Here is a 24915-nt window from a genome sequence, read left to right on the forward strand (position 1 = left end):
AACAGAATATTACCATTGGAATTGCTTTGAGCATTATTCCATGAGCGGTGTTTTGCATTAAAATCACCAATAATGAAGAATTTAGACCTATGACGGGTAAGTTTCTGGAGGTCACCCTTGAGAAAATTCTTTTGCTGGCCTACGCATTGGAATGGCAAATAGGCAGCTATAAACGTAAGTTGTCCAAATTTTGTTTCAACAGAAACTCCCAAAGTTTCAAAAACTTTGGTTTCAAATGAAGAAAGAATGTTGTGCTTGATTCGTCTATGAATAATGATGGCAACGCCACCACAGGGTCCATCAAGACGATCATTTCTATAAATCAAGTAATTTGCGTCCTTCTTAACCTTATGGTCAGGTTTAAGGAACGTTTCAGTTATAACGGCAATATGCACGTTATGAACTCTCAAAAAGGTAAATAGCTCGTCTTCATTATCTTTAAGAGATCGAGCATTCCAATTTAAAATGTTTAATGCTTTAAAATCCATTACTGAACTTTAAAGTCATGACAATATTATTAGCAAATTTTACTCCAGTTTGAATAGCATCAAACATGGAGTTAGATTTAAGCATATCAGAAATCATGTCAATTAATGAATTCTGTAAAAATTCCATTTTAGGGGCAGTAATGCTTCCTAAGTCAAAATTGTCAAAATTTCCGTTAGAACGTTGGTTAGTATTTTGATTTCTACCCGCTGCAATAGCAGCATAGGTAGCTCCATTAACTCGCTGAACATTGTTAGCAGCGAGAGGAGTAGGTACAGATGAAAAATTTGAAGCAGGGGTGATATTTGTACCTACGGGTACGAATGTAGAATTTGTTCCTCGCTGACCGTTGTTAACAGCAGAGGAATTTGTACCTGGTCGGAAACGTGGAGCGTTTCCTACCTGTCGGTTAGAACGAGATTGTAGGATCGCTTTGCGAGTCTTACATTCCCAAAAATTGGATTTGTGGTTTTCACCACAGTTTGAACATTTAAATTTCTTAGGATCTTCCTTCACAGGACAGTCGTCCTTTGCGTGAGAGGAATCACCACAATTCATGCATTTAGCTGGCATGTAGCAATTTTTAGTTCCGTGACCCCATCCCTGGCACTTACGGCACTGAGTGAGGTTTTGAAAATTTCCTCCAGTCTTCCTGAAGTGTTCCCACTTCACTCGGACATGGAGCATAAGGCTAGCTTTTTCTAAGGCCTTAAGGTTGTTTAGTTCACTAGACTTGAAGTGAACTAAATAAAAATCATTAGAAATCCCGTTGCGCGAATCGCCAGGACGGGATTTCATTTTCATTTTGATTACTTGGAGTGGCACAACTCCAAGTAATTTTGCCAGTTCATCTTTGATCTGATCCAGGGATTCACCACTGGGCAGTCCTTTCATGACAACCTTGAACACACGTTCAGTTTTGGTGTCGTAAGTAAAAAAATTGTGCTTCTTCTCAGTAAGATACTTGAGAAGACATTTAAATCCGTCCAAGGTTTCAGCCAATACACGGCATTCACCTCGACGTCCAATTTGTAGTGAAAACTTAACTTTCACGAAATTCAAAAGTTCCATGCGAAGAGCATGGAAATCGGAAGTGGTTATCACAATAGGGGGAATCTTTTCCTTCTTGGCATTAAGCCGGGAAAGTTTACTAGAATTTTTCTTGGATGATGGATCATTCTCATCATCCGTGAGCAAATCAAATTGATTACTCAAATTAATTTCATCAGAAGGGGGGTCAAGAGTTTGCCCCTTTCTTTTGCGTTTAGGTGCCATGGCGGCAGTAAATTTTTATCTAAATCGACTTCCAAGCAGATTACTATAAGAATCTGAAGGATCGAAGAGGAATTTTCCAAATCGATATCCAAGAAGGATTACCTCGGGTAGGGTCCAAACAAGGATCGTAGAAGGAATAAGAGGAGTTGAACAAGGTAGAAAATTTTTACAGGTTGAGCACTGAAAAGTGCTGTTTAAATTTATTGTAGCTTTAGGTAGTAGTAACACTTCCTTAAGCAAAAAGCAAATAGATCCGCACGGCAAGAGAGCACGATGCGGACTCTTTAAGAATTATTTAATTTTGACATTGCTCAATGGTGCAAACATTATCACGCATATGTCTAAATTCTCCATAATTGGTGATTTTAATGCAAAACACCGCTCGTGGAATAATACTCAAGTCAATTCAAATTGTAATATTCTGTTTGATAATTGTTCAAACACAACATGCTTTTCTTCAGCAAGAAATCCGTCAACTATCGTATTGGTCTTTACATATTCATATTATAGCCAATTGGTTACTTATGCTGACTTCGGTTCTGATCACCTTCCCGTAGCTTTTTAAATATCCCAAGAAATATTTTCTAATCCCAACAGCTCTACTTTCAATTACCATAGAGCTGATTGGGAGCAATATCGAACATTTATGGAATATAACAAAGATATTTCGTCTGAACATGCCAATTTTTTGAATTGGACTACACAAAGTCAAATCAAGAATTTGTTGCCTAATTGCGATACCAGCGTTACTGGTTATCAATCAAAATAGATGTCCTTAGTGTCAAAAACGAGTTATGATACTGATATTTAACCATGCACCAGAACCCTGACCCAAAACTTTTATTGATACCAGTCTCATATATCCGGAAAATTCATTCAAAAACAAGTATCCTAACCGCCAACAAGAAAGGCTTAGGAGCACATTTTGATGTGGTAATGGTAGATCTTACACCGTAACGCACCACGAAGAGGTGATCTACCCGCATTACGTGCCAATGAATTGAAGTCAAAATTTTCGATGAAGACAAATATAAATTTTCAGTAGTCCAAAGGTGTCCCGGAAATGCATAAAGAAATCGTATGTGAAAGGTTATCACAAGCAACAATTACTTTTCCCCCAGTTCCACTTGTTTTAATTGTATTTGATTGCCAATATCACTTATTGCTCATTTGTTTTCCGATATAAAAAAAGGGAACAGTTTGCCTCTTGACTACGGTCAATTTCTTTCTCGCACCATCATCTTTCCAGCAAGTCCACACAACTGTCCAACACAGAACACAACTTACCAGTGCATAAAGCGCCAAACAGGTTGCTGCCGATTCCGAGAAACGCCAAGCGAAGGGTAAAAACGGCAGTTATGCCGAGAGAAAGACGGAATGAAGGCAAAAAATTGCACACCAACATGAAGCCATAAGGGAGACGAGGCACAAAAAACGGCAACCGCAATCAGCGAAACGACCACCACCATTTAAGACATGCACAAACGCTGCACAACTGACTGGGACTGCTGGGCGAAAAGAAAAACAACTCGGAGTGTGTTTTTTTTTTAAGAAATATAAAAATCTTTTATTGCTCTCTTTTTTCTTCACGATTCAGGGATTTTTTCTGGAATGAGGCTTCCTTTTAAGTACCATGTACTGTGCGGGGGAATTAAAAAACTGGACGATAAAAAAAATATTACAATCAGTTTCGCTTTCCTTCCGTATTTTGTTCAGATTGCTCTAGATTTGCTTACATTTAAACAAATAAAAAAAAATATTCTAGCTCTTAAGACAAATGCATCTTTTTACAGGCTATTTACACACGAAAGTCGCTTGCGTTTGTGAGAGTTTCCGTACTCGACCAAATTCGTTCAGCTATTGTTTGTCCCTTAGAGTGATAAAAGTCCTCTAGTTTTAGTAAAGAAAAAAATACATTTGATTGCATCACAGATAAAACCAATCATCCGTGATCAACTATCTACAATTCGCTTCGTTGTCGTTATTTACTCGATCTCTCATTCTTCTCTCCTAACTAACCTAAACTAACCAACTTGAGTACGGTTGTAAACTATATTGACGAAAAAAAAAATCTCTGGCTACGGGAGAACATGTAAACTTTCTTTTTCTACTTTTTCCTGTACAAGTTTTTCTTCTTCTAATAACTATCAAAGCTTATAAAAACGACCGTAACTAAACAAGGAACTATTTTATTTAGTTTAAACTTCACTTCCACTTTTCCACTGTTGTTGTTGTTGTTGTTGCTGATGTTGTTTGAGATTCTAACGCTACATTAAATTAGTGTTTGTGTGTGTGGGTGCGATGATTTATCGTTTGAATGTCCGTTTTTTTTACCGTTTCTCTTTACAGATGGCGCGGTGTTTCGTCACTTTTTTTTTTTTTAATTTGATTTCACACGCAAAAAAGCAAAATCTGTTCGTTGATTTTGTTTGCCGGTGAAAGAACACTGCGTCTCTCTATCGACGATCATAAATAAATTGTGATTTCTCGCTCTTCAGTTCTCTCGCGCTCTCTCGTTCGTTCGTTCGTCATCTAAAGAAATATTGCTTCTTCTTATTTAATATCACATTACATTTAACTGTACACTGTCGTGTCATTTTTTCCTTTCACGAAAAAAATTCGCTTTTCAAAGTACGGAAATTGCATTCTCCTCATTCGTACAGTTTTATGTATCATCATATTCGCTATATTTACACGATGCAAGCAATGTCAACAAAGAAGTCTACTACGGTTTTTTTGTGTGTGTATGAGAGGGAAGGCAAATAAATACTTTTAAATTTAAAAGAAAATAAAAATCCTATTCGAAACAAAATGAGAATCTCACTTTTTTTTCCAGTATTGCTCAACTGGAAGTCTAGCTCAGCGAATTGAGAGAAAATCGACCTAACCTAACTGGCGCGGCGTGGAAGCATCGCACACTTACACATGTACAGTGAGAACATCGGAATCGATCATCGCAGTAGGCACCGCCGTACTACTCGGGGCCGTTGCTACGCTACTCACCACGATTCCCGCTGGAGTTTGGGCACTGGGAGGAGGCACTGCTGCCACCGCACTCGAAGCCGTGTGCTCGTTGATGCTTCGCTTGCCAAAGTCTTTGTGTTGGCTCTCGATCGAGCTGACAATGTTCTTGGTGATGTCGGAGTTCTGCGTTTTGTGCAGCAGGATGTGCGAGTTCCGGTTGGCAGCCTTCTGCTTTTCCGGATCCTTCTCGAACTCGCCATCGTTCCCGCAGCTCGGGTAGAGCTGCTGCGATCGATGAACGGTACTCGGACCGGCGATCTGGTTGATCTCCGGCGCCGGGTTGAGACTCAGTTCCATGGCACCTCGCAGCGAACTGGCACTGCCCTTCAGGGGGTTTGCGTACCTCCGGAAGTTCTCCTCGTTCTGCAAGTTGTTGCTCTTCTCTTCCTCGTGACTTCGGGACAAGTCCATGTGAGGGGTGAGATTCGTTCCGGAGCCGCTGTGGGTTTGGAGCTTTTGCCGCCAGATCAGCGCTACGAAGGCACCCACGCAGAGGGCCACTATGGCAATACCGAAGCCCACCGCGATCAGGTAGTTCGATCCGGTGGTGGTTTCGTTGATCAGCGCCGTTTCCACCTTGACCTCGAGAATTGAAGTCAACGGAGCCGCCTCGGCAATGTCCGACTGAAAGGACTCGTTCTGAACGCCCTGCTGGCGGGAGAGGATCTCCGCTAGAAGGCGAACGGCCTCCGTCAGCGGACTGGCACCGATGCTGCTGTCGGTCGGCGTTGACTGTTTTGGAGGGGAAGGAAAGGAAGACGATTAGAACACTGCAAATGTTGTTTGGGGCTAAGGGATGTCGGAAAATAGTCGATGGTAATCGATTAGCTCTCATTTAATTCATGGAATAGGTCTTGTATTTATTAGTATTGTTCAATTACTATTTCATGTACTTTACTGTTTATATGTGGTTTTGAGGATCTTCAAGGACAAAAGGTCAAATGAAATGTTAAGGAACCAATGGCCGAATGGACGAAAAGTAAAAAGCTTGAATGAGCAAGATCAAATAGACCAAAGGAAAAATATCGAAATTGTGCTGATTTTTCTTTCAAATCAAATCAAATAAATGCGAGCTGATTGAACCGAAAGAAACGCGCAACTCATTTCAATTCAACAATCGACTACTACCAAAGCGACTAGGGATGTCTAGGATCGCTACTTACCAGGGTCACTTCGATCGTGTCATTCGTTCCCGTTTTGAGATCGCACATCAGCACTACGAACACGGAAACGTCAACCGAGGGGCTCTTGATGAGCTTCTCGCCCAGCTGTAACCGCAGGATGTGGCACATTCCATCGACGGAGGTGCCTCGGGAAAGTCGGTTCAGTTCCAGCAGGATCGAAATCCGCGCACAGTGCGTTCCGAGGGTAGCCTGGTAAACGAAATTCCCCAATAAGTCTTTCCACCACTCAACAAGTTTTTCTGAACAAGAGGATCTTACCTGATTGGGCCAACAGTCGATCGGCGCCGGAATTCGCGGAGGAGCAACCCTCCGGGACGGTTCAAAGGTCCGACAGTCTCCCCGCGGGTTGCACGGTGGCGCCAGGCAACTTTCCTGCGCGGCGGGGACACAAACCTGATGACTTTCACACGCATTGCTCGAGAAGTTCTTGTTCAAACAGTTCCGCAGGCCGCACCACATATTCGAACAGCGCGGCTTCCCATTGACGCAAACGCACGAGTTGCAGTTGCTCTCGTCGATCGTGGCAGGCGGCGTCGGGTCGCTCGTTACCAAGGGATCGTACGGCGAGTTGGTCGTCGTGTTCGAGCAAACCGACGAGGGGTCCGACAGCACTGTTTCGAAAATAAATAAACAATTTGTAATGACCTTCTCAAAATGTCCCCCGTTTAAGTATACTTACGAATTTCGCACCGGACGCCCCTCCTTCCGACGGGACAGATACACGTGAATCCACCGATCCCATCCTTGCAGGTAGCGCCACCGAGACAGGGTTGCGGCGAACACTCATTCACGTTGATCCGACAGTCCGGACCGGAGAAGCCCCTTGCACACAGGCAGCGGAACCACCCGGGTCCAGACTCACAGGTGCCTCCGTTGTGACAGGGTTGACCCTGGCACTGATCGACCGGTTCGTTGCAGAACGGTCCTCCCCAACCGAGCGTACACCGGCACTGCGATATTCCGGAAATCGGTGACAAGATGCACGAGCCCGCATTCAGGCACTGTCCCGGAAGACACTGAACCGCTCGGTCCCCGCAGTTCTTCCCGGTCCATCCGGGGGGACACTCGCACGTGTAATCCGCTTCGCCATCGATGCAGATCCCACTGTTCTTACAGGGGTTCGAAAAACATTCGTTGACATCTAAGTAGGTGAGACGAGAAAAAGCGGAAAGTTGAGGTTAGAATCGGACCAAATTTTGTGGAAAAAGGTTCTAAGCAAAAAACTTACTGTGCTGGCAGAAGGGCCCAGTGAAACCGGTCTGACAGACGCAGCTCGACCCCAGTACACTGGATTCGCATTTCCCACGGCCGCTGCACGGGGTCAGCGCAGTCGAGGGGCCGGTCGAGGTTTCGTTCGTCAACGGCATTGTACAGCCATCTGCAAATGGGGACAGACAGACAACAGACAGACGGAAGCGGTGAGAAAACGGTGGATAATTTAGCAATAATAATTTGTCATCTCATGTCTGGTTCTATGAATGCCTTTATTGCCTCTTTTAGGTATCACGTTGCCATGACAACCCTGCCAAACTCAGTCAAAACAGTGTCCAGAGCCCAGGTCTACTAATTGTGAGTGCGGCGTTGATTAATTGTTAAATTGCTTCATTATAAAAGTGAGTCGTTTTTCGCACAGCGCAGCAAATTCTAGGGAGGCTGTTTTTCGTGTAATTAAGCCCGGTGGGAGGAAAAAGCTTGTTCAAACAATGTAATTACGACGATGGCTTCCGACGCGATTACTTTATCACGTTTTTATCACGCGCCGATGGGACGATTTGTCTCTGCTCTAGCCAACTCTCAACCCAATCTCCAGAAGAATGGTCTTCAGAAAAATTCTTCCTTCAACAATAATTACAAACAATTTCTTTACCATTCTTTTTACCGTACTCCTCTCGGTATTTACCCACAGCACACATTGAAGCGATGAACGCGAAGAGTCATTCTTTTGTTTTCCCCTCAATCAGCGGTCCCTCACACATCCCATCATTCTCCAGTCTCTGTGTTCAAATCAAACATCGTTAAATAGAAAAGTGTTTAATTTTTCAATTTACTTGAATAAATAAGGTAATTTCTGTTGGGCCCCTCATCCTCCACCTTGCTGGAAAAGTTCTCAACCCAGCTGCCGACGTCTGTTGCGTTTCAATGACGGCCACGGTGTGAAAAGAGTGCTTACAAAGTTGCTTCTTTCTTCTCCCCCCGAGTGGGTCCGAACCGAGAGAGGTGGTGAGTAATAATGAGACATGACAAATATAAATTTGCTGTTCTTTTTCCCCGCAGCATAAATAAGTTGTAAGCGATTTATCACTGGTTGGAGCGTCGAAAATAAAAGCAGCAAGAATAATAACCTTAATGTCATTAGGTTTACACGGCCCCGCGCTCTCCGATGGGTAGATCTGGGAGCGATTATTTGAATACCACCACCAAACGGAGTAAGCGAGCAGGGCGATATCCAAGCAATCCATTTTCGGTGCTAACTAGATCGGTGAGTGATTTGGTGCGGTAAGCGAAATGTGAATGTGTTTGGAAGGAGGTGGGAAAAAGGTAATGGGAAAATAAGCATTTGCATACCCCTCGCTCGCACTTGGCCGTTGTTGGTTTGGTTTCCGTGGTTACGTGGATGAGTTATGACGAGCTGCAGGCGCAATCCATGTGGCGCAGTTCTTTGGCAGCTTTGAAAGTTGTTGATTCATTTAATCAGAGTGGGGCTCGGTTTTTTTTTATTATTTTGAAAGAAAATCGATTATATTCTGCAGAAACTTCTTCGTTTGCGATTTTCGAGTTGGAAAGTATTCTCCCAGAATTTCAATGGAATTTACTTCAGAACTGCAAGGAACCTTTCCTGAGAATTTCATTGGAATTCTTCTCAAAGTTCCCTTCAGAGAATCTCTAGGAATTTTCTAGGAATCCACTTCAAACTCTTCTTTAAATTTCCTTGGAAATTTCTTCAGAATATTCTGGTACGCTACTCCGAAATTCCCTGTGAATTCAAATATTTGAAACCCTATCGGAAATTCTCAATAAAAATTTATGAATTCTCTTAGGAATTACCATGACACTAGCGTTTTTTTTTGACGTAGGACTACGTCTTTGATTTCTATATGGGGGTACACTTTGTGAAAACCGAAAATGGAACATGTAACAAATTAAGAAAGATTTTGAACGTTAATAACTCAGCTGCCCCTGGTCCAATTTCAATAATTTTATCACCAATCGATCAGAAATATGGCTACGCATCGATAACAATACTTCCGAAGGTTGATTTTCAACAAGAAACTATTGAAAAACAGGTAAATTTCCAGCATTGTCCAAAAGCGTCGAATTAACTAACAAATCCACCAATTACCTAAATGCATATGCTGCTTCCCCAGCACAGTCGTCAGAGAGTAGTAAGTAGACGAAACAAGTCGAAGTGGCATTCGCCTCCGATCCTCGGGCGTGTGCGAATAGGGAGGATGGAATTGCGTAATATTTTGCACACTCATCGCCATATTCAGAACCAAACGCAAATTCTTCAAGATAACCACCATCCGTTGTCTGGCTCGCCGTGGCGGTGTCTGACGTATCTCCGGTTTGATTTACGAGATGTTCCTGAAAAATGAGATCCGTGATGCTGTCACCTACACTAAACACGCCAAGCGTAAGCGGCCATGGATGTTATCTATTTACGTTTTTGAAGTGACAGAGACGCACTCTGTTTGGTTTCGGAGGTTAAATCATCTTGGCAAAAAAAACGGCTCTTTTCAGGGCCACCAAGCTTATTACAGTAAAGAGTAGGAATAGAATCCATCTGCCTGTTTGTCCATATTCAGAACCAACGATCACACAAAATGCTCGTGTAATTAAACTGGAAGCAGGGGTACAAATTATTTTGATCAACCTTGATCAACTTTGAATCGCCACGGCCGGATATTTTCGATGAAAGAAGCAACAATCTAGCACATAGGGTTACGGTATGTAATGTGGGTCTAGTCCTTTCATTCGGCCTATCACGCAAATAAATAATTAATTAAGGAATATTACACAAAAAATAAGGAAAATATTGATCACTGATGATTGATAAATGTGTACCACACACAAATCAATTTATATCACAACATTTCAATACATTTTCAGCTCTCGTAAGTAATAAAACTGGTTGAGAATATCACTCTGTTCGGAGTTTTTAGCCGCCATGACTTCTAAGGTTAAGATGGGAAGGTTGCACTGACGATCATCAAATGGCCTGATTATGGCATTTATTGAATGGAATTACCTGATAATACACACTAGACGTAAAACTCACAGTTACTGTTTGAATATTTTATGTTTATTTTAATTGTTTAACAACGTTTTCACAAGTAAATCATGGACCCAACTTTAGGGACACATTTCTTTTCTATGTTCCTAACTTTGGCCCATGAAATTCATTTGACAGCATATAGCAATAAGAGTAACGTCAACAATGTGGTTTGCATTTGGATGATAAGGAACGAACAGGAAGGGAGATTTTTTCTGCCAAATCTGTATAATGAACATCACAATGTTTTGATTTAGATATTCTGCGGTCAAAAGACGATAAGCGAAATTTTTAATTTTTAATTTTTAACTTGAGTGATTTAATGTAGTTTTCGTAAAATTTTCTCTAAGAAATGTTTTGAGGAATGAAGAGCATTAAGTTAACAGTGATAGTGATAAAAAAAAATACATCAGAAAACGTTACCAAGAGCGTTTTTTTGAGGATCAAACAAGATAGGACGAAGTTGCATCCATAAATAGACCCAATTTGGGGACAATAGACCGATATTACATACATTTCCCTGGTGAGTTTTTGTCTTAAAAAAAGTAAGTTTTTCAACTTTTTGCGGTTCCTGATAGCAAACGACATGATAAGCATATCTAAGCATACCATTTAGCAGTAGAATATCGTTTGCAGGTAAATTAATTGATGAGTTATGATTAAAAACGTAATCTATGGCTGCATATTAGACCGAGGTTAGGGACGTATACCCTAATTTGACGAAGACGGCAGGAAACATTTCTGGATCAACAATAGAAAAGGGCCCATCAGCATTTGTAAACAAACCGTTCCAAAGCCCATTGCTCACAAATCGAAGGCCGCTCACACAAACCAATACCATCATCGTGTAGGTAGAAGTTTCCCCTATCCGATGATGGTGTTGGTTTGTGTGGGTGGCCTTCGCTTTGTGAGTAAAGGGTTTGGATTTGGAGATTTTTTTAAGTTTTCTACAGGAAACCATGAGACAAATTTACTCATCGCTGAGCTCCTACACTTTTGGCCATTATGAGTGAACTAAACCCAAATTTGGGTCGTTCTCATTCGCCGTGTACGCAAAAAGAAAATAGGCAGTATCCCCTAATAAAAATTGTATGGTTAATTTGCTTAACGACGTGTTCTGGGTATCATCCAAACCATTTGTGGAATAGTTCAATGATTTGGGTTATCGTTCGTTTATGGTTATTTTTTATTAGGGTCGCTACTTGATAGCAAACTACTCATAAAGGGAGGAGTCTTTGTAGCTTTTATACCACTTGGTTGCACATCATTCTGCTTTAACCTAAAAAGATATAAAGCAGCGCTGCTGTCTGGTATCAGCTTCGCTCGAGTTCTCGCTTCGATTCGGTTTGTGCTGTCGCTTTGCGCCGTGGAAGCGTCGCCACCTTCGCGCGTTCTGGCAAGTTTACTGCAACTTGCCAACACGAAACAAATGGTGCGTAAACGTACCAATGATTCAGCAGCGGGCCCTTCAAAGAAGGTGGTAATCCAGCACAGCGCGTCGCAGGATGACGCCGGAAAACGAGTACTGCAAGCCAACCAGTTTGCGGTGCTCCCCGAAGAAAATGGCGATGGTGACGTCGTTCCCATCGCTGCAAGAGAGCGGATTCCCCCGCTTTTCACGCCGGAGAAGGATGTTGCCAAGCTGCGTGCCGAACTGGCAAAACACAAGCTGCTGCCTCGCTTCAAGCTTTGCAGCATCGGCACCAAAATCATGTGCTCCAGCCTGGAGGAGTACAATCAAACAGGATGTTTCCTAAAGGAAAACAACGTTGACTTCTTCACGCACGATCTGCCATCGAGCAAGCCACTGAAGCTGGTATTGCGTGGATTACCGTCGTTCGAGGCGGCTGTGGTTAAATCCGAGCTGGAGCGGCTTGGGCTCAAACCTGAGGCGGTGTTCCCAATAAACCGGCGTTCCAACCACAACACCAGCTTCCGTGACCAGTTGTTCCTGGTGCACTTCACGAAGAGATCCACCAGTCTAGCGGCTCTGAGATCCAAAATCCGGGACCTGTTTCAGGTCATCATCAGTTGGGAGCATTACAAATCCCAACATCGTGATGTTACGCAGTGTATGAACTGCCTCTCCTACGGCCATGGCGCCAAAAACTGCCATATGAAGACTATCTGCGGCAAGTGTGCTGGAACTCACTCGACTGCGTCCTGTGAGCAAGATGATGACATCGAGCCAACGTGTGTCAACTGCGGTGGTAACCACCAAGCCTCCAATCGCGGATGTCCCAAGCGAGTGGAGTTCATCAATATCCGTCGGAAGGCTACGATCAATAACCAGCCCGGTCGCCTCCGTAATCATCGTTCGCCTCCTGCACGCACGGAAGTCCAGTACCCAGCTCTCCAGCCCCGTCGACATGTTCCGAACTTAGAACCACTTCCGCTCAACAACCAACAAGTCAAGCATGTGAGTATTCCTAACAATCGAACAGTCCAGCATCGTCTCGCTGCTGCTGCTGCCCAGCCAATGCCAGGTCCCTCCACCGCCCCTGGTTTATCATACGCTGGTGTTGTCTCAGGTGAGCCTGTCGACGATTCTCCGTTCACCTCGGAGGAACTTGTGACGCTCGTGGCCGAGGTCATCATCATCTTGCGCACCTGCAAGACTCGATCTGAACAGCTTCATGCTGCCCTGTCCCTTGTCACTAAGTATGGACCGTGAAGCCATCAAGATCGTAAATTGGAACGCTTGCTCCTTGAAGAGCAAAAACATCGAGTTTGTTGAGTTTCTCAATGAACGAAACATCGACATTGCCATCATAACTGAAACCCACCTGAAGCCTGAAACAAACGTCTACCTTCCCGATTTCCGGCTCGTGAGGCTAGATCGAACCAACTCTGGAGGAGGAGGAGTGGCTATTGCAATAAGGAGAAACATCTGCTGTCGACTGATGCCCAGCTTTCAGCTGAAGATCATCGAAGCCGTAGGGGTGGAAGTTTCTACTCCTATCGGCCCCATCACCATCGTCGCGGCTTACTGCCCCAAACAAGTCAACATCAGGGACGGATCGGCAGCAGATCTGCGACGAGATATTATCAAGCTAACACGACGACGGGAAAACTTTATCATCGCTGGCGACCTGAACGCCAAACCTCAAGCTTGGGGCAACAATCGGCGCAATCAAAACGGCACCATCCTGAACAACGACCTGCAGGAAGCGCAGTACAACATCTTGAGTCCGGAAACTCCCACCCGGTTGAGTCGGTCCGCTGTTCACGCTACCATCGATATCTTCATCAGCAACATGGGCAACAACATCGCTCAACCTATCACCTATCAGGAACTCAGCTCGGACTACTACCCGGTGGTGACTGAGGTGGGATCCTCCGTAAATCGATTTGAAGCTTTCCGGCGCAACTATCATCGTGTTGACTGGGGTCAGTTCCAACATTGCGTCGACACCGCTGTAGACTACGATGTCCAACCGGAATCGTCCGAAGATGTTGACCGGTGTCTGCGCTCCATCGATCAAGCAATTTCCCGGGCCAGGGAGCTACATGTGCCAGTATCCAGACAGGTGAGTAATACTCTGAACCTTGACAGGCCTACTAAAGACCTCATTAGACTCCGCAACACGATTCGTAGGCAGTACCAGCGTACTGGGCTGCCTAACCTGAAGACCAATTGCAACCGTTTGAACAAAATCGTCCAAGCCAGGATGGTGGATCTCAGAAATATCGATTTTGCAAACAAGATTCGCTCTCTCCCAGATTGTGCTAAGCCATTCTGGAAAATGGCAAAGATTTTGAAAAATAAGCCGAGGCCCATTCCTCCCCTTTCCTCTCCTAACCAAAATTCGGACCCATCTTTACTAATAACCCCATTTGAAAAGGCCAATGCTCTTGGACAACACTTTGAAAATTCACATAACCTTGGCCACGCCATGGTGAGTCCCCACACGCAAACCAAAAATCTATTACAATGAATGTTAGTTCCGTTTCCTATCATCCTCTGTTCATGAACATCGCAGCGAATGTTAGAAGTTGACCTTACAGGCGATGTAATGGTTTTTTGACTTTTTCATTTCGTGTTCTTTCTACGCTTTCGACTATACCAGTAAGCTTGTAGAACGACGCACATTGTAGAACATTGTAGAACGACGCACACACTTGTCTCGAATCTCTCCAGCAGAAAAAGCATACGAAGTCGAGCATGCGAGAAAATGAGCGCTTCATGTTTGCTTTTAGGCTAACCATATTCAGAAGCATGGAGAGAGCATTGGAGAAAGCACAGGTCTGATAATCGCAACGTTCGTGGTTCGAGTCCAGTCAGCAATCTGATTCCTATTTTTTTCGACATAACTAATTTACCTCACTAATACACTCTACATTTTTCGGTCTCCAATTGTCTTGCATTGGACCGCAGCTAGGTATATCGCATCCTCGGTTCATGCGGTCTACACTTACATCCTCTGATGATGAATCCCACATAATTGTAAGCGAATCTTACATCCACCGGTTGGGTGCACGAGCCTGCAGTATCACAGGCAATGGCTAGTGTCGCTGCCACCCCCGTAGTTGTCCCTGACGAAAGTAGAATATCGGCTGATGAGGTGATAGCAGCGATTAAATCAACAAAGAACATGAAGGCCGCTGGTGTCGATGGAGTGGTCAACCTCGAGCTGAAAAACTTGAGTGTTGACTTCTTCAAGCACCTTGCAGTGGTCTTCAACAAGTGTTTAATGCTTGGCTACTTCCCTGCATGCTGGAAGTTAGCCAAAGTTATTCCAATTCACAAACCTGGCAAAGACCCTACCAGTGCCAAAAGCTATCGCCCCATCAGCCTCTTGTCCTCCATCTCGAAGCTATTCGAAAAATTGATACTCAGCCGTCTGCTGGTGTTTTCAAATGATAATAACATCTTTCTCAAAGAGCAATTCGGGTTTAGGAAAGGCCACTCTACCATCCACCAACTCGCACGGGTTACTAACATCATCAAGCGGAACAAGTCCGTTTCCAATACATCTGCCATGGCATTGTTGGACGTCGAGAAGGCGTTCGACAATGTCTGGCATGATGGTCTAGTGTACAAGCTGCATCGATACAACTTTCCGATCTACCTCGTGAAGATCATCAAAAACTACTTGTCGGGCAGATCATTCCAGGTCTACTTGAACAATGTCTCCTCTGATACGTTCAACGTTGATGCAGGGGTCCCTCAAGGTAGCCTGGTTGGGCCTATCCTATTCAACATTTCCACGTCAGACGTTCCTCCCCTGCCGGGTGGTGGTATCCTGTCTATGTTCGCAGATGACACCTCCATCATCTATAAGGGTCGAGTGATCCGTGCTCTGGCGAGTAAACTACAATCAGGCCTGGATGTTTTGTCCGACTATTTTAAGAGCTGGAAGATTTGTATCAATGCAGCTAAAACACAAACCATTCTGTTTCCACACTCGAATTCACCTCGGCTTGTTCCGCCTATCCATCTTGATAGCACTCCCATTGAATGGTCGAGTGAAGTAGTCTACCTTGGTCTCACCCTCGATAGCAAATTGCTATTCCGATCCCATGTGGACAAGACATCCACCAAGTGTAACATCTTGATCAGGTCGCTCTACCCTCTGATAAACAGGAAGTCCACCCTGTCCCTCAAAAACAAGCTTGCTGTCCACAAGCAAATCATTCTGCTGGCTATTGAGTATGGTATGCCAATCTGGGAGAGTTGTGCTAAGTGCCACCACTTAAAGCTTCAGAGGATCCAAAACAAGATCCTCAGAATGATCCTTAACAGTCCACCGCGAACTCGTAATTCTGAGATTCACCACCTGGCCGGTCTTCAAACACTCGAGGAGCGAAAGACTTGCACGCTGGAAAGGTTCAGAGTCGCCTGTCTGCGATAAAACCACCAGATCATGCGTGATTTGGCAACCTAGTATAAGTAGTTAGGTGCTCAAGTAGGTAGGTTATCAAATTTTTAAATTCAACCCAAAACAATCCCACAAAGGGTATCCTGTAAATTAGCGCTAAACGCAATCATCACATTAGAATAACCAATTAACTAGAACAAAGATGAAGAGCCAAAGGCTAACCAATTGAAATGTTAAATCAAATGTTGAAACATAAAACCCAGAAAATAAACGTAAATTTTACTACTACTACTGGTATCAGCTCATTTTCGCTTCGGATGGCGTGGTCAGCAATAGCAGCAGTAGGAAGGTGGTTAGTCCACTTTTCTATAACCTAACGAGCAACAATTGACTGGTCGTGGCAAAGGAGGTGCCAATCGTCACCGCAAATTCTTCGAGATAACCACCATCCGTCGTCTGGCTCACCGTGGCGGTGTATGACATATCTTCGGTCTGATCTACGAGGTGTGTTCAAGGAAGGTGTTCCTGGAAAATGAGGTCCGTGATACTGTCACCTACACTAAACACGCCAAGCGTAAGTGGCCATGATGTCCTCTTCAATAAAACGGCCCTTTTCAGGGCCATCAAGCTTACATTAGTAAAGAGTTGGAATAGAATTTATCTGTGCTTGTTTGTCCACATCTAGAACCACAAGCCCCCAACGACCACACAAACTTGGAAGTAGGGGTGCAATTGATTTTGATTGATTCTCGTAATCAACTTTCTCTTTGAAAAAGATTACTATAAATTTGGTACGCCTACAATTCAAAAACGGAAAGAGTTGAGATAATAGATATTTGATCAATTAAAAGAACTTAATGCTCTTCACATATTCTGTCCACTAGCGGTCCTACGTCAAGCTTCCGTTCGTGCCTGACTTTGCCTGACGAATAAACTTCTAATATTTAAACAAGTTTTTAGACCGGCCATGCTTTACGCTGTGCCAATATGGTCTTGTTGTTGTACTACCAGGAAAAAAGCACTTCAAAGGATTCAGAACAAAGTTCTGAAAATGATTTTGAAGTTGCCTCCCTGGTACAGTACTACCGAAGTACATAGAATTTCGAATTTTGAGACTTTAGAACAAATGTCCAACAAAATAATAAATAATTTCAGGCAAAAATCGTTGCAATCCTCAATTGCAACGATTAATTATCTTTATACTTAGATATTATTTAGTTTTAGTTTTTAGTTTTAAGATATCAATTGTTATACTGACATGCAGGTTTAAAAAACCTGTTTAAAATACTGAATTTCCAAGACAGGAACAATGTAAAAACACTTAGCTATATATCATAACAATTAAGGCTGGTAAGTTACTGTAGTAACTGGAGCACCTAGGTTAAAATGAAATGTAATTTATTTTGAATTTGGAACAAATAAAGAGTAAAAAAAAAGCATAAAACAGGGCAAAAAGATAGTCGTTCGGCACAGTACCGGCACAATGCGGCACATTATAAACAGCGTTAATACAAAAGCAGATGTGTTTTAAAAATCTCTATAATAAAGAAAAAAAAAAAAAAAAAAGATGTGCCGAGTGACTGACCCCTTGATTTGTACGCTAAATTAAATTTTCACCGATGAAATATTTTACGCCACACAATTTTTTAAACTACAGGTCCCTCGATGATCCTTCGGAATAAAATTTTAGACACATTTTCACTTTTTATAAAAGTCGCCTTCAAACATAGACCATGCACCATTATTGCCCAACTGATAAATAGAAAAACCTAAAAAAATGCAACATTCTCATTCAAACTAAATAAGCCAGCTGCCATCCCGCTCCTGGAAGCCCCGTTTGCTAGAAACCTCCGGTTTAATTTCATTTCCCGTCTGCCAACTTGGATCGCTTCGGCAGAACCCTTTCCCTTCTGCAAACGCCAATTCAGAAAGACTCAATTTATTCTACTTCAAAGCCCTTCCTCCTTGATAGGTTATTTTCCCACATGCGAACCACCCAATCAATGTAGTTCGTCCCCGTTTGATCGTACGGAACCCAACAGCAGCAGCAGCAGCTGTCACACCTCATCATCATCGTTGTGAGTGGAACCGCGCAACACCGCCACATTGGCTGTCCTTTATGGGAAATCGATCCGTGACCACGGTCCAGCAAATTGGCAGTTTTGACATACAACTTAATATTATACAATCAATCTCGCGCGCACCGCCCGCACTTCTGGAATTCCAAATGTTGCCTCCATTGAAAACAATGAGGCGCGCGATCATTACTGCGGGATCTGGGAGCAGCTGTCGATCACGGCCGAGAATGATCGCCATCGCATTTCATTTTCAGCTGGCCGAACTAAGTAGGCCTCCGCCAGAAGAAGACTTTCACTTTGCGAGGGGTCCAGCTGTGCACACTATCGCTTGCTTTGCTATAGGATCGATACCGGTCGTGGGCTCTTCCGGGAGTGGATTCGTATCGATCTATCTCTTAATCAAGTGATGACGCTGAAAGGTGGAACACAACTCTGCGACAGCGCACCAGAACTTGAGTGTGAGTGAGCGATGATCCGCTATGATAGGTACCCTAGCCGGGTATCGTTGACTAGAACATGAGTTGTAATTTGTTCCCTGCCAAGACAGTCGAACATGACAACGAACAGACGGAACCCACGGCGAGTGAGAGAACGAGACCTCATCATCGGATAGATCTCGCCTGTGTGCCTCCCGGGGAGTCAACTCTAATTGTGTTTTCGTTTTCGAAATCGACTCGATAATTGAGAGTGCGGTGGAGCACCGAGCTGGAAGAAAAAGTAATAAATATGTTGCCCGGTGCCCGTTCCGTGTAGCGAAAGGATTTCAAACCATTTTACGATCCCTGCTGTGACGGGGGGTTCAAATAGATACACACGCCCGATGCGATGGATCGCACTCTTGATCTCGCCCCATCCAAGTGAGCTAGATTGGATTTGAACGTTCGTTCGCTCGCTCGTTCGCTCGCTCCCTGGCCGTCATAACCAACATTGATTGCGATGGTTGTGGCTGGCAAACCCTTGTTTGACCTCATTTACGGCGTCATCGATTTCGATTGGGTCAAATTCAATTTACACGTTCGGATCGTTCTCCGGGGAACGATTCCCAAGTCCCAGAAGGTGACTTGTCTTGCCCTTTTCGACACTGTCCCAGTTTCACGAAGCCTTCGCTCCGCGCGATACCAAATATAGAACCAAACTTCAGCGTCAATGACGACAGCAAATGCGAATGTAGGGTACAGGTACTTACCGTTAGAGCAGGGTGAAGAATCGCATGGCATCCGAAGGAACTCGCAATGCTTGCCAGCTCGGCCCGGCGGACAATGGCAGTAGTAACCGCCGGGAGTGTTCAGACAGCGTCCTTCGATGCACGGTGACGAAGTGCAGTGGTCTTTCGCTTCCTGAAAGTGGATAAAAAGCAGAACAAAAAAAATCAACACTCGATCAAAATTTCTCACTTTTGCGCCCGCTTTGATCCCATTCGTCCCGAACCGTATCGCTGACAATCACCCGCATGACAGGGCCTACTTCGACCAGCCTCAATTAAAACCAAATCTGACGCGCCCGAAGCGGATTGCCGGATTTCCCAGCCTGCTTAAACATGACTGCGCTTCATATTTTGACACCTCGGTTCGTTCGAAAACCAAACAAGAAAGAAAGTTGTCCGAATCCGACCACCACCACCAACAACAAGTGTCACAACGCTTGTTCTCACGCTTTACGACACGACTGTCGCTGACGAGCGGAGGTCCCTGCATCGAACGACGGGTCTAATCTTATTAGCGCTGCCCGTCGTCATCAGAACCCCACAATTCAACCTCGAAAAATATGACGTAAAATTTTTCGATTCAATAGCTTTATCAATCGCGCCAAGTTGACATGCGCGATAAAATGGACCTGCGACCGTCACGACGACGACCGGCAGCCGGACGGCTTCCGAGCTTTCCTAAGCCGAGAGCAAGACGTGACATTGTTATGATAATGCTCATAATCCTCGTCGCTCGCTTCTAGGAATTCACGCAGTTGTCAGTCAGTCGGCGATCCCAACTTCTTAATCGCCGAACCGCAGCAAGCGCGGAGAAACGGAAAGTCCGTTACTAATGCGACAGTCCCGCGCATAACATTATGAGACCTGTACCGTACGAGAGGGCTAATATTGGGAAACGCTGATGATGATAGCAAAACAAAAGCTAGTCCGGCGGGACAACGGCAGCGAAATAATTAACATAAAAATTTAATTTACCTTTAGCTATACTTTTCTATCCACATGGGGGAGCAGGGGGGAGAAATGGGAACTAAGTAGGCGCCCCCGTCGAACCAGTGATTCCTCGACGGGTGGGGGTTGCTGGCAGTAGGCGGCGAATAGTCAACGAGCATATTAGAGAAAATGGAGAAAACAGCCTACTAATCCGGTTGTCGGACAGCTCCTTCGGTCATATCGTAAATTTTGGGCGAAATGTTGCTTCCCCTCTTTATTTTTTTGTCTGAGAGTTGAGAGAGTGATAAATAGTGAGCTTTTGAGAGTGGATGCATCCCGGACTGAGTGGGGTGACGAAATTTGACACTGGCGAAATTTGTTTACCCGATGCTTGAGCAAAGCTAGTGGGCTTGGAGGAATTAGAAAGGCTTTGGTCAGCAGACTGATGGATGGGGAATAATCAATGGCGATTGTCACCGACCGACGGTGAGTCAGACGGCAGAGAGCTATTTTGGGAACTCAACCATGGCCATGTTGAAGAGGAACTGGTCGGGAAATTGCACGGCAAACATAATAACAGCGTCGGAAAAAGGATGTCACAGCGGAGCCCATAAATTATGACTAATTAATGGGACCCGGGGAGAAAGGCCGCCCTGTGTCATTGCCATTCTCCCGAGGAGGTGGGATCACTTTCAGCGAGGTCGTCGAAATGAGATTAAATCTTTCGACCCCGCAGAACCGACACTTGGAAAGAGGAAGCAGCAGACGCGGAGTCATTTAATTTTTTCGGCAATCAGAACAACGAAGGTGAAAGGAACCTGTGCATCAAAGCAAGCCTGGATTGTTGTTCTTTGTCCGAGATTGCGCAGATTGCTCCGTTTCCAAGGAGAGAAAATCTCATGAATATAAATATCAGTTTAAACGTGCGAAAGCCACAAGGATTTGTCTGTACCAACCTGCAAGCGCACAAGTTTGTGTGCTTGCAGCAGCGAAAAAAAAAGAGAGGTTATGAGCCGGGATATTAATTCGCATTTAGAGAAAAATAAACAGGAAAACCAGTTTGGCTTTGCACTCATTTCACCTGTGACCAGTCGTCAGTCAGTTGTTGGTGGAGTTACCGGGGCAACGCAAAGCAGGCCGTCGTGGATGGACAAACGGACAAACTTAACTGACGGTTGCTGCTGCAGCGGTAGTAAAAGGCACTTAACATGAGGGCGCTGCTGCTGCTGCTGCCGTTTTGTGTGGAAGCCAGGTCCGAGTGCCGAGTATGCATGCAGAGTTCAAACCATTTGAAATGTTGACTGGAGTGACGTTTCAAGATTTAATATATTGTTCGCATTTTTATCATCTTTCGCGGGGCTCGAGGGGAACGGCACTTGTTTTGCGCCGTGTAATGCAACGCGAGAACTCGACACTGTGCACATGTTTTGCACCGCAATCAGAACCTGCTACGATGAGAACTGCAGTTGCGTGTGGGGATTAGTACATATCGAGTTGTTGTAGTTAAGAATTTATTCGTTTGAACTTTTGGTCACCGGTGGCCATGTTTGGCCTACATTCCACGAGGAATGTGAAACCCAATCGAACGGGGATCATTGTCAAATTATGCTGGGTGATAAATCACCCCCAAACCGAAGCGGAGGAGACACTTTCGAATGAGCGACGCCCACGCCATCGTGATGAAAGAAGATGCAGCAAGATCATAGTCGTTAGATGGGATCAAGACGAGAGACGATGGCCTACAAAAGCTGTTGGCTCTGTCACCGGAACAAAACGCCCTCGCAAGTCGGGTTTTTCTTTGTCAAGCAGTCGTCGATCGTTGCGGTCTTCCAGGGCCTCCTGAGATGAGTGATGTCGGGTGTTTCGTTATATGAGCGGAGCCGCTTTCTGACCAAGCCACGTTTTTGCATGATAATAAGCGCTATAATTGCGTGATTTTTATTTTTCCGCCGCGTTTTGCTTTATGCTAAACGGGATGCAGCCAACAAAAGAGCGCGGCAGTTTTGAAATAGGTGACAAATAGGTGTCACTTTGTATTCGCGCCTTTCCGGACCGGCGCGGGCGGCGGGCGTGAGTGAATGATGACAACGCGGCCATCCGTCGTCGGCAGATGCGGAACAAACGAATCGACTGCCGACGACGGTGTGAAAAGTTATCACAAAATGGCTATGGGCGGGTATGAGAGAGCGAGAAAGGATATATTGATTGCCATTAAAAACATATACACACTTAGAAATACCTAATTTTCCACGTGACGGAATCCACCTTTGACATAAAGGATGAGACGTAAATAAACATGTCACGTAAAATTAAGTGCTGCGAGACTGAAAAGTTCGTTACTCGACCAAAAGTATGTTTGATTGAGCTGAATTTCGCGTCTATTATGACTCAATTTTATGTCAACATTGACGCTCGTATATGTCAGTCTAAGAGCACCTAAATTTATATGAATTTCTCTAAGTGTGTAGCTTTGCCTCAGAAAGCGATGGATTTGAATCTGCAGGAGGGTTTCAGGAATTCATTTTAGAGTAATTATAGAACACTTTAACGGAAGAAGCACCGGCAGTAGGAAGACCAAGTCATTTATTGTCAGCTTCCTGGCGAATGAATGTCTGGCGCTCGTCTGCGAGAAGAAGACGGCCAAAGACATGTGGAAGGCGCTCGAGAACACCTTTGCGAAGCGGTTAATTAGCACTCAAAACCTGGTGAGAAGCAGTTGAATCGTCTGAAGTTGAGAGATGGTGATTCGATGAGAGCGCACTTGCTGGTGTTCGAAGACTTGATCCGGCAGCTGAAAACCGCTGGGCCGCAGGTCGAGGAAGCTGATTTGGTCATTTCAGTGTTCCAGACTCTACCGAATGCGTATGATCCCTTGGTGACGGCCTTGGAAAATATTCCTGAGGAAGAGTTGAGTTTGGAGATCGTGAAACAACGCTTATTGGCGCAAGAGCTGAAAAGAACCGAACGTCATGAAGACTCAGGTGAGATCAAGGCTGCGGCATTTTCTGGAGAGAAGAAACGCAAGTCTACGAAGTTCCAAGGCAAGTGTCACAATTGTGGAAAACGTGACCATTTATTTATTTATTTATTTCTACTTGTCAACAGATAAAATAGTTACCCTAATGACAATTTTCTATATCTAAACATCAAAACTGTTTCAAACACAAAATTAACGCAAACATCTCTTAAAGCTACGCTTATTTTTCTCGCGGGACACATTAAAATCGAACACATAATAACAACTATTGAAAACGCGGCACATACTCAACATTGGTTCGTGTACGCCATAGTTGGTCCTCGAACGCCGGTTGTTGAAGAACGCATGCAGCCGGAAGTCCCGTCGTTGAGTGTTGATGTCAAGAAGACTGAGAAGTGTGGAGCAGTCGACGTTCCCTTGCAGAAGATCCGCAACGAAACAGGCCTTCGCCACATTACGCCTTCCTTCCAAGAGCTCCAGGTCGATGAGGTTACAGCGACTTTCATAGCTCGGCAAGTTACGCGGGTCGCGCCAACGAAGGTGTCGCAACGCAAAGCGAATAAATTTTCGCTGAACAGCTTCAATTCTGTGGATGGCATTCTGATAGAATGGTGACCAAACAACGGCAGAGTATTCCAGTATAGGTCGAACCAGGGAACAGTATAAAGCCTTCAGGCAATACACGTCCTTGAAGCTTTTGGCGAAACGGAATAAAAATCCTAGCTGCGATGAAGCTTTAGATACAACATAAGCAATGTGATCCTTGAACGTTAATTTGCAATCGAGCATGACTCCCAAGTCCTTGACAGTCGATTCGTGTTTCAAGCTTATTCCTCTTAAGGTGTAATCGTGGAAATGCATCGCCCGTTTACGGCCAAAGGAGATGACCGAGCACTTGGACACATTTAAAGACATCCTGTTTATCCGGCACCAATCATCAAAGACTTCAAGTTCTTGGTGGAGGAAATGAGCGTCTTGAGGCCCTTTTATTACGTAGTAGAGCTTCATGTCGTCGGCGTATGAGAGTTTAAGGCATTTGAGGATCAAGTTCACGTCGTTCATATACAACAGGAAAAGCAATGGCCCCAGGTGGCTGCCTTGAGGAACACCAGATGTAACAATGAAGGGTGGAGAAGCGTAGTCACCGATCTTAACAGACATAGATCTGCCAGTCAGATAGGAGCGAAGCCAGGTAAGTAGACTCCCATGAACACCCATTTTGTCATATTTAGAGATGGTAATTTCATGGTTCACTCTATCGAAAGCTGCAGAGAGGTCGGTGTATATGGCGTCAACTTGATGGCCACGTTCAATCTCACGAATAATGAACGATGTAAAAACAGTTAGATTAGTCGTCGTCGAGCGCTTAGGCATGAAGCCGTGTTGATCCTGAGAGATACTGTACGAGCAGTCTTGAACCAACTTTTCCAGGACAATTAGCTCGAATAGTTTGGAGATAGCACTCAATGCAGCTATTCCGCGGTAATTGGCGACAGTCTGCTTGCATCCTTTTTTGTGAACAGGGAAAACAAACGAATCCTTCCAACATTCTGGAAAAACTCCGGAGGTCATTGACAAGTTTAAGATCTTAGCTAAGGGCTCTGAAAGAGTGTCTAAGCAACGTTTCAGTACTAATGAGGGAATGCCATCTGGACCAGATCC

At 44.4% G+C, this 24915-nt stretch overlaps 1 protein-coding gene across 1 annotated transcript in view; it reads right to left on the reverse strand.

Moving 5' to 3' along the window:
* Window positions 1-4189: 4189 nt before the first annotated feature.
* The window catches only part of Ser (Serrate), a 165282-nt gene continuing 144556 nt past the window's right edge, over window positions 4190-24915 (reverse strand). Inside the window, exons 14-19 of the mRNA XM_065216970.1 lie at window positions 19329-19479; window positions 7198-7347; window positions 6649-7110; window positions 6228-6580; window positions 5949-6158; window positions 4190-5517 (exon numbers count right to left, since the gene is read on the reverse strand). Coding sequence (XP_065073042.1) covers window positions 4681-5517; window positions 5949-6158; window positions 6228-6580; window positions 6649-7110; window positions 7198-7347; window positions 19329-19479 — 2163 coding nt within the window. The 3' untranslated portion in view covers window positions 4190-4680. The remainder of the gene's footprint in view (window positions 5518-5948; window positions 6159-6227; window positions 6581-6648; window positions 7111-7197; window positions 7348-19328; window positions 19480-24915) is intronic.

Source organism: Ochlerotatus camptorhynchus, unplaced genomic scaffold (assembly GCF_037179485.1).
Source record: "Ochlerotatus camptorhynchus isolate MF236.1 unplaced genomic scaffold, CSIRO-AGI_Acam_v1.1 ptg000070l, whole genome shotgun sequence".
NCBI lineage: Eukaryota > Metazoa > Arthropoda > Insecta > Diptera > Culicidae > Ochlerotatus > Ochlerotatus camptorhynchus.